The sequence below is a fragment of the Dendrobium catenatum genome, unplaced genomic scaffold (genome assembly GCF_001605985.2).
Source record: "Dendrobium catenatum unplaced genomic scaffold, ASM160598v2 fragScaff_scaffold_205, whole genome shotgun sequence".
Classification (NCBI taxonomy): domain Eukaryota; kingdom Viridiplantae; phylum Streptophyta; class Magnoliopsida; order Asparagales; family Orchidaceae; genus Dendrobium; species Dendrobium catenatum.
In genome coordinates, this window is record NW_021318667.1 from 317,469 (window position 1) to 331,760 (window position 14,292).

General features: G+C 36.2%; 1 protein-coding gene across 3 annotated transcripts; it reads left to right on the forward strand.

Annotated features, from left to right (window-relative positions):
• Nucleotides 1–378: 378 nt before the first annotated feature.
• On the forward strand, nucleotides 379–12,960 carry LOC110094110 (disease resistance protein RPM1-like). Of its 3 annotated transcripts, none has more exons than XM_020819264.2 (3): nucleotides 379–425; nucleotides 541–589; nucleotides 9,959–12,960. In XM_020819264.2, exon 3 carries the CDS (start codon nucleotides 10,000–10,002, stop codon nucleotides 12,754–12,756), a length of 2,757 nt encoding a protein of 918 aa, XP_020674923.1. In that variant the 5' UTR covers nucleotides 379–425; nucleotides 541–589; nucleotides 9,959–9,999; the 3' UTR covers nucleotides 12,757–12,960. The 3 variants fall into 3 exon arrangements, with proteins under 3 accessions (XP_020674923.1, XP_020674924.1, XP_020674925.1); XM_020819266.2 differs by having other exon boundaries at nucleotides 399–425; nucleotides 9,956–12,960; XM_020819265.2 differs by lacking the exon at nucleotides 541–589 and having other exon boundaries at nucleotides 390–425.
• The last annotated feature ends 1,332 nt before the right edge of the window (nucleotides 12,961–14,292 follow it).

Consider the following 14,292-nt stretch of genomic DNA (forward strand, 5'->3'; position numbering starts at 1 on the left):
TTGTGCCAGCACACTTCATTATAATCCATGTAATAGCCTTACAGAAAATATTAAAAAAACCGTCTCAACGAAATCTAAAACTTAAGTTGCTGGCTGCTCGAAGTTTTTTTTTTTTTTTTTTTTGGACATTTAGGCCAATTAAGACAAACTCACACACACAACGCATACACATAGACTCGAACCTTGGACCTCTTGGTTGGAAGCCTAAGCTCTCAACCAACAGGCCAAGGAGAGTTGTGTGCTGCTCGAAGTTTAGGTCAGTCAACGCGTCAAAAAGCACGTGTTCTAAACGACTGGCCAATATTTTTATTGTCATCTCCTTCTTCTTCTTTTCGTCCCTCACTCCTCCTCCTGTTCGTTCATTTATATCAGCTTTCCAAACACTATCTGTCCGCATCAACAGTGAAGTTTAAGACCAGATCCAGGTAATCGATCTTCAGATCTTTGTCAAAACAGTTCGCTTTTTTATCCATTCTTTTTTATTATAATCTTTCTCCTTCCCTCACTCCTGTTCGTTCATTTGTATCTGCCGTTGGCCAGACACCATCCGTACGTGCTCATCAACAGGGAAGTTTAAGACCAGATCCAGGTAATCGACCTTCAGATCTTTGTTAAAACAGTTAGATTTTTTTCTCCATTCATTTTTTTTTTGCTAAAACTTAGATCGTTTTTCCTTGTTTTTGTGTTGATACTTGAGTAAGAAATTGTTTTTCCTTGTTTTTGTTTTTTTTTTTTTTCATAAGTTCATGTTATCGTTTATTTAGGCTGGATCTGAAGTTATTTAGGAGGAGTTTAGATCTGGCGTGTTTTTGTGTTGATACTTGAGTAAGAAATTGTTTTTCCTTGTTTTTGTTTTATTTTTTTTTTCATAAGTTCATGTTATCGTTTATTTAGGCTGGATCTGAAGTTATTTAGGAGTATTTAGTTTATGTTTAGTTCTGAATGTTCAGATCTGTTAAATTTGTTTGGGATTCTCTGAAATATTCCATTTTTGTTTGAGAATAATTTTTAAACATTATCAACATTTTTATATCAAAAAACTTAATATTGTTATATTAAAGTGAAAAAAAACTCTTTTCTCCATTTAAAAATTAATATTGTTATATTAAAAAAATTAATCTCCTAAAATTAAAATATGATAATTAAATTTAAATTTAAAACTTTCTCTTGAAATTTCAATTAAATTTAACTTTCTTTTTCCTAAATTTGAAAAGATAAAAAATCATGTTTTTATTTACAGGTCTCGGGATTTAAAATAAATAAAAATTTAATAACATAATAATTAATGTAACTCAATTATTCATTATAGTTATTTTTAGTTTTCTTTTTCATAATTTTTATTTTATAATAATCAAACAAAACATTTCACTAACCAAGTTAGTCAATTAATTGATTATGATAAATACAAACTTCAATTAAGATAGCAATTCATTATAGTTATTTTTAGTTTTCTTTTTCGACTAGCTTAGGCTTGTTGGAAAATATGAGGTTATTGTAAGAGGTTGAATTCTAAAAAAAATATGAACACATGTAAAACTCACTTTTATTTCACATTTATACTTATTGATTCTACTACATACAAAACTCAAAGACACTACACCTATTTATATTAGTGAGACCCCCATTATGATTGGTTGCTTCTTTGACATCCAAGTAAAAATAGTATCTCCCACGTAGAACCCGAACCCCATAGAGCTTTTTCCACTATAGGAAAATCACCCATTACGGATGAAATTTTTCTGCTAGTAAATTCAAAAATCGCCGAAAAATGATCAATTTCAGCCGAAAAATTTTATCGGTAATAGATGATTTTCTTGTAGTGTTCGCTCATCCAAATCTCTGGCCCAGTCACTATCACTATATCCGACAAGCTTAAAATCATTTGATGATGAATAAAATAAGCCCAAGTCGATCATCCCTTTAATATATCGTTGAATCCTCTTAATAGCCTTTAAGTGAATAGTAGTTGGTGCCACCATATAATGAATGGCAATACCAATAACATGAAGGATGTCCAACCGAGTGCAAGCCAGGTAGCGCAACCTACTGACCAAGCTCTTGAAAAAGGTTGGATTAATTATTTTGTTATTTTCCTTTTTTTTGATAACATGCCTCCATATTCCATCGAAGTGCTGATGGGAATGTAATCATTCATATTGAATTTCTTGAGTATTTCTTTTCCATAGCTTTCTCGAAAAATAAATATGCCTTCGTCATCTTGCTTAACTTGAATACCGAAGTAGTATACCATTTTTCCAATGTCCGTCATCTTGAACTCTTTAACGATCACTTTCTTCGATTCTTTAAGCATACTTGGATTACTTCTAGTGAAGATCAAGTCATCCACATACAAACACACTATTAAAATATCCACATCCTTGACTTTAATTAAGAGCACATGCTCATAAGGACATTTGATGAAGTTATTCTTAAGATAATACTTGTTGATGCCATTGTTCCATGCTCTAGGTGCTTATTTTAACTCGTAGAGAGCCTTCTTAAGCTTCAAAACCTGTCTTCTTGCCCTTTGAATTTATAGCATGGTGGTTGTTGAATGTAGACTTCCTCTTCAAGGACTCCATTTAGAAAGCATGACTTTATATTCATTTGATGTATTTTTCACTTATTTTGAGCTGCCAAATAAATGATTAGCATTATAATTTCAAGTCGAGCAACAGGAACAAATACCTTATCATAAATGATGCCAACTATTTGGTTGTAACTTTTCGCCACTAATCTTTCTTTATATTTCTTGACTTCTCCTTTGACATTCTTCTTTGCTTTGTAAACCAACTTTATACCAATTACCTTATGTCCCATTGGAAGTGCAGCTAGCTCCCATGTATCATTCTCTCGATTGTCTTGATTTCTTTGTCCATTGAATCCTTCTAGTTCTTACTTTGAATGGCTTCTTGAAAATCTACATATTCACAATCAGCAAAAAGACAAAAGAGAGTGAGATTGTCTTGATTCTCAGTTACCTCATAAATTTCTTGTAAAATTCTAAAGCATTGTACTTTTTTCAATTGACTCTTCACTTGAAGATGATGAAAATCATGGGTCCTCTTGAGTACTTGTAGTTGATGTAATTGGTGGTGTTGTGGGCTTTTCTCTTTCTTGATCCATTATTGGATGCATAACTTCATCATCTTTAAAGAAGTTGCAGTGATCATCATGTGAGCCTCAAACCCATTCTCCTTCTTCATTGAAGATGACATCACTAACGATGATTATTTTCATATTGTTTTGATTGTATAACTTGTAGCCTTTTGATCTAGAGTCATATAACCGATGAAAATTTACTTCTCACTCTTGTCATCCAGTTTATTTCGTTGCTCATCAGGTACGTGCACATGGGTTATGCTTCCAAATACTCTTAAATGAGAGATACTGGGCTTTCTTCCAGCCCATGCTTCCTATGGTGTCATTCCCCAGGCACTTATTATTGGAGATCGATTGGATAAGTAAACCACCCATGCAATAACTTTGGCGTAAAATTCCTTAGGTAGCCTCTTACTCTTTAGCATACTTCGAGCTAGTTACGGTTAGTTTGATTCTTTCTTTTTACTGTATCATTTTGTTGAGGAGATCTTGGGTCAATGGCCGGTGTATTCCGTTGGCTTCACAAATTTCTTGAAATTCCTTTGAATTAAGTAATGAAGTAATTGGGAGATGTATTCTAATTAAAAATGGCTGATTTGGAGGCTGATTTGAAGAAGATTAATTTAGAGATATTTTATAACTAAAAAATAGATTTGGTTGCTGAATTGGAGGAGATTATATAGGAGATATTTCCTAATTAGAGAGGGCTGATTTGGGGGTTTATTTAGGGTCTGGTTTGAGAGGAAAAATTGGGTAGGGTTGTTTTGAAAATTATTTTTTTATTGTTCACTATAATTAGTAGGAATTATGTCATATTATTATGAAGTGTTTGATTTGAGAGTGCTGTAGTTTTCTTTTTGTGAAGGGGAGTCTAGGGTTTGGGAGAGAAGGTCATCCTCTTAAGAGAGGACCATTGTATCTTGCTTTGTTCATGATTGGTTTGCTATCAAAATAAATCTATTTTTGTGTTGAATCTCTTGGAATTTGTTGATATTTTTGATACCAATGCACATCATCAAAAACATTCGAATGAATAAATGATGTAGGATCCTGCACTAGAAACTTCAAGTAAAACAGATCAAAACAATAGAACAGTAAATGTTCTAGTAAGCTGCGGTAGAAGCAGTATTTTTCTATTCCAAAAGCAAAAACTAAGTATCTCCTCTTCTTCTCTAGCTAAGTAATTCCTCCCTACAGAGAAGGACTAAAAACGGTTAGCAAAAGGCAAAAGTTAACACATGGGCTGTTGTGCTAAAAACAGAAATAAAGTACTAGCACTACTCTAATAGCAGAAAGGAAATTATAATACTACTAAGCTACATTCCAGGCATTCCTTGATAACGTGCTCCGCATCATTCGCCAGTTCAATAAGAAGAGCTGCTTTCTCCTAAAAGCATAACAACATCGCCGTCATCTGGAGGTATGTAAGGATATATATCTATCACATTGAAAGTTTTTGAGGTCTGAAACTCGGGAGGTAAATCAATAACATATGTGTTATTGTTAATGCGCTAAGTAATCGTGAAAGGACCAAATTTGCGACGAGTAAGCTTGGAGTGTTCTCCAAGAAAATTGTTCAGCTAGGCTCGCCGCCGCTTGATTGGTGCACTTTGGTATGGCTGCAATGTCAACAACTATATTTGGAATTTTAGTATAAAAAATACTAAAAGGTGACCCTACCAGTCAATCGATTCGCCATCGAATTAAAAGAAATTCACATTGCCCGAGCACCTCATCCCAAGCCTTCGGATTTTCCTGCACCAAACATCGTAATAGATTCCCAAGTGTTCTTTTCACCACTTCCATCTGCCCATCAGTTTGTGGGTGGTATGACGAGCTAAGTTGCAGTTGAGTGTTCATGCGCTTCCACAATTTACGCCAAAAATGACTAATAAACTTAACATCACAGTCATATGTTAGTGATCGGGGAACCCCATGTAAACGCACTATTTCACGAAAAAATAATTTTGCTATATTTAGTGCGTCAAAAGTTTTCTTACAGGCTATGAAATGTGCCATCTTCGAGAACCTGTCCACGACCACCATAATAAAGTCATGTCCCCGTCTAGTGCGAGGCAAGCCTAACACAAAGTCTAGGCTGAGGTCGTCCCAAATTGTCTCCGGCACCGACGAAGGCATGTATTACCCTGTACTCTGTCCGCCCCCTTGTACCGTTGGCACACTGAGCAACGTTCCACGAATTTGGCTACATCTCTATGCAAATGCGGCCAGAAAAATTTTGCTTGTACTTGAGCTATGGTGTTGTCTCTACCAGCATGAGCTGCCAATCCTCCGCAATGAATTTCTTTGATTATCTGTTTCTGCCAAGATGACTTTGGAACACATAATAAATTTCCTTTAAAAAGGAAGTCATGCCTTATAGAATAATCTTCCATAGGTTCTCTGTTTTTGCATTTGTCCCAAACATTGCAAAAATCTGCATCCGTCTGATAAAGTTCCATTAAGCCTTACAGTCCATGGAATTCGGTTTGCAATTGAGTGACAAGTGCTGAACGTCTGCTCAAGGCACCCGCAACCCGATTTTGTTTTCCATTTTTGTGTTTCAACACAAAAGTAAACTTCTGCAGAAATAAAATCCACCTCGCGTGCATCCTGTTTATGTTCTTTTGTGTGTTGATGTATTGCAATGCTTTGTGATCGCTGCAAAGGATGAAGTCCTGTTGAAGTAAATAATGCTCCCACTGTCGTAATGCTCGCACGACTGCATACAGTTCTTGTTCATAGACAGTCCACCGCTGTCTTGGGATGCTTAACTTTTCACTGAAGTACTCAATGGGTCTATCTTCTTACGATAATACTGCTCCGATCCCAACAATTGATGCGTCCGTTTCTACAGTAAACGGTTTCTCAAAATCCGGCAGTGCAAGCACCGGTGTTGTGGTAAGTGCGGCTTTAATGCTTTCGAAACTTCCTTGCTGATCTGCGCCCCACTCAAATTTCTTCAATTTTAGTATATCGGTTAGAGGGGCCATCAAGATGCTAAAACCTCTAATAAACCTCCAGTAAAAATTTGCCAACCCGTGGAAACTTCGAATATCAGTAAATGATTGCGGCGTTGGCCAATCCCGGATAGCTATAATTTTTGAAGGATTAGCACTAATTCCTTCGCCTGAGATTCGGAAGCCTAAAAACGATACTACAGAAGTAGCAAATTCACATTTGGTAACATTTAAAAATAATTTATTCTTCCTTAATGATTCCAAGATTTTTCTCAGATGTTTCAAATGCTCATTAAAATCACTGCTAAACACCAAAATATCGTCAAAATAAGCAACACAACAACGATTTAAGAAAGGTTTAAGAACCTCGTTCATCATCCTCATGAAAGTGGCCGGAGCATTGTACAACCCAAATGGCATCACTTTCCATTCATACAGCCCTTCCCTTGTTTTAAAAGCTATCTTCCACTCGTCGCCGGGTCTGATTCGAATTTGGTGATAGCCACTACATAGATCCAGTTTTGAGAAAATTGTTGATCCGGCTAGCCTTTCAACCATCTCATCTATTCGAGGCATGGGAAACCTGAATTTGACAGTGATTTTATTGATCGCTCGGCTACCATGCACATCCTCCAATTCCCATCCTTCTTTGGCACCAACAGAACGGGTATTGCGCATTGACTCAAACTATGCTGTATGAGCTGCTTGTCCAGTAATTCATCCACTATATTCTGCAGAATTTTGTTCTCGTTTGGACTGATCTTATAGTGTGGCAGATTTGGTAATGATGCACCAGGTATCAGATCAATTTGGTGCTGAATTGATCTCATCGGCGGTAACTCCAGGAGTTGACGTTCTGAGCAAACATCTGTGAATTCATCAATCAAGTTTTGAAATTACACGGGTGTGTTAGCCATAGAAATACATTCAGCCACTTCCTTTACAATTAAGGCAAAAATGCTTGATGCCTCTTTCCAAGCCGTCATCATGGCTACTACCCAAACAGAGTGCAGAGCCGTTTTTCCTTGTGGAGTCTTAGTTTCCTGTCCAGCACTAGGTAATAACCGCAGGCGACATCCCTTCCAATCGAAGGCATACGTGTTTGCTCGCCCGTCATAAATTGCGCCCACATCATATTGCCACGACCTTCCTAAGATGACATTGCACACATCCATTTCTAGCACATCGCATAATACTTCACTAGCATAGTATTTGCCGATCGAGAATGATACCTTGCATAAGTTAGTCATGGACAACTCCACACCCTTTTTAACCCAGCTGATCTTGTACGGATTCGGATTTTTTGTAGTTTTAAGCTGTAACGCCTATACCATAGATCTCGATACCACATTCTCCGTGCACCCACTGTCAATCAATAGATCACACAGTTTAACGCCAATTGTGCATTTGGTTCTAAACAAAGCATTGCGTTGAGACTTGCAAGGTTGTTTTGGTGCCAATAACAATTTTTCCAACACACAAACAAGAGGCTCCCCAACGTCTCCGGATACTTCTTCAAACTCATTGTTTTCTTCCGCCTCGATTTCATCTTCCCCATCTTCTGCTTCGGCATCAACTAATTGTAACTGGGGCCTCGTTGGGCACTTATTGGACTTATGCCCTTGTTGAAAACAACGGAAGCATTTGATATTTGTGGGCTTAGCATACGGATTTTCTCAAGCAGGTGTAGGCCGGACTCTCTGCACCGTTTTTGGATCATTAGCCTTGGTAGCTGCATTGCTTGAACTGCTACTCCCTGCATTAGTTGCTGGCTGTTTTAGATGATGGTTTGCATTGGAATAGGATTGCCTTGATGCATCCACCGTATGCTCGGTATTTCTTCTAGACGAAGTTGATCGACTATGCTGCTGAAGTTGCATTTCTACCTTCAACGCATAATTAACAGCTTGCGACAATGACCACACGAAATTTAACTCCAACTTGTCCTGTATTATTTCCTTCAATCCCCCAATGTATCTCACAACCAATTGATTGGTGTTTTCGTTCAAATTCTTACGGGCACTTAATCGATAGAATTCCTTTGTATACTCATTCACAGATCGCTGCCCTTGGGAGCATTGTTGATACTGCATATAAAGCATCTTCTCATAATCTGTAGGTAAATAATGTCCGCGCAGTAACTGTTTCATTCGTTGCCAATTGCGCACCGGCCTCCGTCCTTCTCTTCTTCTTGTTTGCAGAACTTGTTACCACCACGCACTAGCTCCGCCTTTAAGCCTGCAAGCCACATATTTCACCTGCCTTTCCGGTTCAATCTCCATATATTCAAAGAAATTTTCAACGGACCTTTCCCAATCCAAATAGTCTTCAATGTGCAGTTTGCCGTCGAAAAATGGTATATCTAATTTAATCCTGTACTCACCGTGATTACGGTCCATATACCGAGTGCGCCTCCGGCGGCCAATCTGGACTTCTCGTCCCGAGTCCGAGGCCTCCACTTGATCCACAAGATCGAAGTCATCATCCGAATCCAAAGCTTCGATGATTTGTGATTCCCGCTGCCTCTGTCTGGCCGTGAGTACTTCTCTCCTCTACTCCGGATAAACTGGCTGGTTTCCATTCCGAGTTACCTGCATCTGATCCAGCCGGGCATTGATTTCTCGCAATCCTTGGCGCAACTCATCGCAAATACGATGAATATCCGACGCGAGCTCGTCAGTGTGTTGTGCTAGTTTGTTGTGCTCTATCCATAGAGCTTCAAGGCTGTTAAATCCCTCGGGAGCCACCCACCTGCTACTTTCAGCCATCTAGCTCTGATATCAATACTGATGTAGGATCCTGCACTAGAAACTTCAAGTAAAATAGATCAAAACAATAGAACAGTAAATGTTATAGTAAGCTGCGGTAGAAGCAGTATTTTTCTATTCCAAAAGCAAAAACTAAGTATCTCCTCTTCTTCTCTACCTAAGTAATTCCTCCCTACAGGGAAGGACTAAAAACGGTTAGCAAAAGGCAAAAGCTAACACATGGGCTGTTGTGCTAAAAACAGAAATAAAGTACTAGCACTACTCTAATAGCAGAAAGGAAATTATAATACTACTAAGCTGCACTCCAGGCACTCCTTGATAACGTGCTCCGCATCAATAAACCTTATCATAAGTTAGCCAAAGGCCAACAAAAAGAAAAAAAAAAACAAAGAAAGAACAAAAAAATACTTCCTTGAGACAAGTTGAACGAATCCATCGATTTCACAACCAAAAATCAATCCTGAAAGAGAAGTGCTTCGAAAGAGGGGGACGACTAGGAAAACCGTAGGAAAGCGAAGCAAAAAGTGATAAGTAAAGAAGAAATTCAGCTTAAGTGTTTCAAGCAGAAGATTCCTTATCTTTACTACACCATTGTAGGCTATTTGGATTGCCCCACGTTTGTTTTGAAGTAAATGCATTGACCAATTTCTAAAAGATAACTTCATCTAAGGAATTGCTGACTATTTAAGAGCAAAACCTTTTTCTTCATTTGACATTGTTTAAGTAGTCCCTTTTGGTCATTGATAATGTTGCTTCTTCTTGAGATTAAATGCAGCCTTTCTCTACCTCTTAAGAAATCTCTTTGGAGTCAACCAACGTATATTTATTTTTTGCTCTATAAATTATGATTTCTAAATAACAGAAAAATGTTCAATTGTTTCTTATTTTATGAACTATTGATGTTGTTGTTGGAAATTCCTTACAAACTAGACAAAATTTAAACCCAACAATAAATTTTAAGTTTTCAGAAGACCAATATAGACAGTAAAAATAAATGGATATATTTACATGCGGTGAAGATATACTTCCAAAATATTGAAAAGAAATAACTTTTGTGTAGTTTAAAGTATTTTCTTTTATAACGCTTCTTCTAATATTTTTTTTTTCTTGTTTGTCTAATTCTAGCAGAAACACAACATTCCCAGACCATTAAGAAAACCAAGCATTGAATGGCCGAAGCAATTGTCTTATCTGTTATAAAAAGTATTTCTTCCATCATTGCAGACACTGCTTTGACAAAGCTTACCTCCCTGATAAAAGTTCATAGTAGGCTCGAGCATATAAAGAGTATATTTGAAGTAATGTCCGGCTCTTTAAAAGATATAGATGAAATGAATGACTATAATCATGCAGTTGCTGCTTGGAGGAAACAAGTAATAGATGTAGCATATGAGGTGGAAGATATAGTTGATGAGTACTCTTATTTAACTAGAGAAAGACATCAAAAAGATTTCAAAGGCGTTTTCTACAAAGTCATTCATGTTTCCAGAGATGCTAGAACATGGTACCAAACTGCCTTACATCTTAAAAATTTAGAAACAAAGCTTGAAAACCTCACGAATATGAGGAACCAATTTGGTATCAACACATGCCAAGGAATGACCATAGGAAACAACTCAAACGATGATACTAGACAAATTAGTCGTTTTGCAGAATCCTCCCATTTTAAGCTGGAAAATGAAATCATCGGAATTGAGGAAAATAGAAATTTAATAGAGAATTGGTTAGCTGATAATGAAACCAGCCAATATGTTATAGCCGCTTGGGGCATGGCCGGTGTTGGTAAGACCACACTTGCTACGAATGTGTATAACAGGCAGAAGAAAGAATGTCGCTTTAGCAACTTTTCATGGATCTCGGTTACCCAGACATATAATATCAATGATTTACTTAGAAATATCATCCTAGAACTATATGAAGGTAAGATGGAAGCAACTCCACAATCATTCAACACCATGGACTACCGACATCTGGTACAAATTCTTCAAGGCTTTTTGCACCAAAAAAAGTATCTCATCATACTAGATGATATTTGGAGTACTGAAGTCTGGACATATCTCAAGAATGCCTTTCTAGATTGTAAGCTTGGGAGTAGAGTAATTATAACAACAAGGGTCTATGATGTTGCGATAAATGCAGCGAGCAAATCTCATATAATTGAACTTAAGCCGTTGCAAAAAGACAAAGCTCAGATGTTATTTTGTCATACTGTGTTTGGGGAAGGTACCATAAAATATCCGCACGATTTAGAAGAGCTGGCACAAAAATTTCTGCGCAAGTGTGAAGGCTTACCGTTGGCTATAGTGTGCATTGGAAGATTATTATCAATTAAAGACAAGGACATAATATTGTGGCAAAGGATATATGATGGTCTAAACATTGGATCGACTGATCTTCGTAATGTGTACAGTATTTTCAGGTTAAGCTTCAATGATCTTCCATCTTATCTCAAGAGTTGTCTCCTATATTGTAGTATGTTTCCAGAAGGTCACATGATCCGAAGAAACAAGCTCATAAGGTTATGGGTAGCAGAAGGTTTTGTTCAGAAACAAGGAAGTAAGTCAATGGAGGAGATGGCTGAGGAATATCTTAATGAACTTACTCATAGATGCATGCTTAAGACTGCTCATATAACTTCCATGGGAATAATATCACGATACGTCATTCATGATCTTATAAGAGACTTCCTTTTGAAAAAATCCAGGGAAGATAATTTTTGTGAGGTGTATCGTGGCAGTGAGTTGTGTGGGGATATTCGACGTCTTTCTATATCAAGCAGTGCAAATGATCTACGACTAGAAACTTCTCACCATCTCAGATCAATTATTGTGTTTGATCCCAAAGCTTTATTCAGTAACCTCACGCTGCAAAATTATTTCTCCAGCTTCAGGCTTTTGAAGGTGTTAGATATGAGTTTTTCTCCAATAGAAAAATTACCAAACGAAATCTACCAACTGTTTAACCTTCATTATCTCGCCTTACGTGGCACTAAGATTAAAAAAATTTCCAAATCCTTGGGAAGGTTACAAAACCTACAGACTCTGGATGTTTGGAATACATATGTGGAGAATCTGCCTTCAACAATAGCAAAACTGAAACGTTTAAGGAACATTTGTGCTGGGAAAAAAAAAATTTTATCGGGTAATCATTTCGTTAGATATGCAGTGACGGCTTCTAGAAAGATCTGTGATCTTGCATATTTACAAACCATCAAATATTTAGCCGCAAATGATGAAATTGTTAAGCAAATTGGGAATTTGGCTGAGTTGAGATCGTTAGACATTGGACGTGTAACAGAATCGCAAAGTGAGGAATTATTTGTTGTTCTTTCTAAAATGGAGAGACTTAAAAAATTGTCAGTCCATCAACATTCTGAGTCGGTACTCAGTTTCAATTTTGAAGCCTTCCCTTCCCTACCACCCTATCTTCAGAAGCTCAACTTGCATGCTATATTTGCAAAGGGTAAACTACCTCAGTGGTTTTTGGGACTTGTCCATCTCCAGTCTGTTATCTTATATTTTTCTGGTCTTTCAGAAGATTCGCTTCCATTTCTTGGCCTATTACCAAATCTTTTGTTACTGGAACTCGGTGATGATGCGTATGTGGGGCAAAGGTTATGCTTGCAAGAATGTTGGTTTCCAAAACTTCGCAACTTGCGACTAATTAAACTAGTTGAACTAAACTGCCTCGAAATAAGAAGAGATGCCATGCCAGCGTTGTTTAGGGTATACTTAAAAGCATGCGAAGAATTACAGATTGTGCAAGGCATGGAGAACCTCCCTTCACTGAGTGAGTTGGTACTAGACAAAATGCCCAATGTGTTTAGAAACAGCTTGCATAATTTACCAGATAATATTAAAATCAAAGTTGTCAAGAACTGGACCGAAAGAGATGGTATCTGGAGCTATCAAGTTAGTAATAATTAAATCAGGTCAAAATGTTATTAATAAGACCAAGGATGATTATTTAGATATAGTCCTAAGCAAAAGTCTACTGATCTGTAATGCTTATCGGCGCATCAATGTATTTCTATAACCAAATAATGTGTGTAATGTAATGTAGCCTTTTATTCTTAGTACATTATAGAATGCTTTATTTATTTTGATGGCTGATAAGATTTGCCTTTTTTATTTCTTTCTTCTATTAATCTTCTTACATTGAATTAGAATGTGTAGAAATAAAGGTTTCCGTACTTAATAAGCATTTTTATATTCTCAAAATAGTTGATCTCCGGTCGTTCTCAAACAACATCTTAAGGATTTGTTTAAGACCACTTTTTTTGTCTTCTTATTTATATTTTTATTTTATTATTAAAAATGTGTTTATTTGATGTATTTTTTATATATTTTAATACTTTATTTAAAACAAATCAAATATTTGCAAATCTGTTTGTTTTGCAAAGAGATTTCACCAAAAAAGCTTTATATAAATTGATCTATTTAATGTATATTTTCTTATAATTTTTTATGCGCCAAAAAATAATATATTAAATTATATTTTAATAATTATATTATATTATTATTCTATTATAAAATCTAAATCCATTACCTAATATAAATATTTTTATCCATAACTAGCTATCGCTTAAAAATCTACAATCCAAAAATCTTATAAAAAAACTTATTGAGCAAAAGATTGCCTATCTAGAATTACAAAATTGAGTAAATACTAGCTTGCTATCATTCAACGTGCTAGATTCCAAATAACTTATAAAAAAAGCCTAATGAGCAAAAAATTGTCAATCTAGAATTACAAAATTAAGGAGTTAATACTATTGCAGGCAAGAAGACAAGCCTAAAAAAATGCAAAGGTAATAACAGAGAGAAGAATATGAATCTCCAAAAATAATAAAAGTATAGAGCTGGAACCATCTGCTAAATACAAGAAAAAAAAAAAAAACTCCCAAAAAAGAAGCAAAATGATGAGTGCCATAAAAAGCGCATGGGCAAAGATCATTCAATGAGCCAAAGTAATCCACCAATAGGATAAAATAGATCCAGAAATAAATGTGCTAGAAAAAAATCAAATGGATCCGGAATAAAGAGGAAAATGTAGTTAGTTAAATAGAGAGGAGGGGACTGGGAGGATGGGGGGGGGGGGGGGAGAATAAGGAAAGATATAGTGAACTTAAAAAGTGCACAGATGAAAAATCATAAGAAAATCCAAGCAGAACATAACAGGAATAATGATAGAAATGAGAGATAGAAGATCAAGCACATTGCTATTCTCTATACAAACCATAAAAGTTATTCTCAGAAGGCACAATGATATTGTCCATTCAAACCACAAAGCCATTCTCCATCCAATACTGGGTGCATGAAACAAAAAGAATAGTATCCATTCTAGGAAAAAGCAAAGATATCCCAATAGGAAGGGAAGGAAAAGATATTATTATCATGAGGAATGATAGAAGTAAATAAATTATTATTAGTAAAGGCTAGGGAGATCAATTCTTTTGAAGT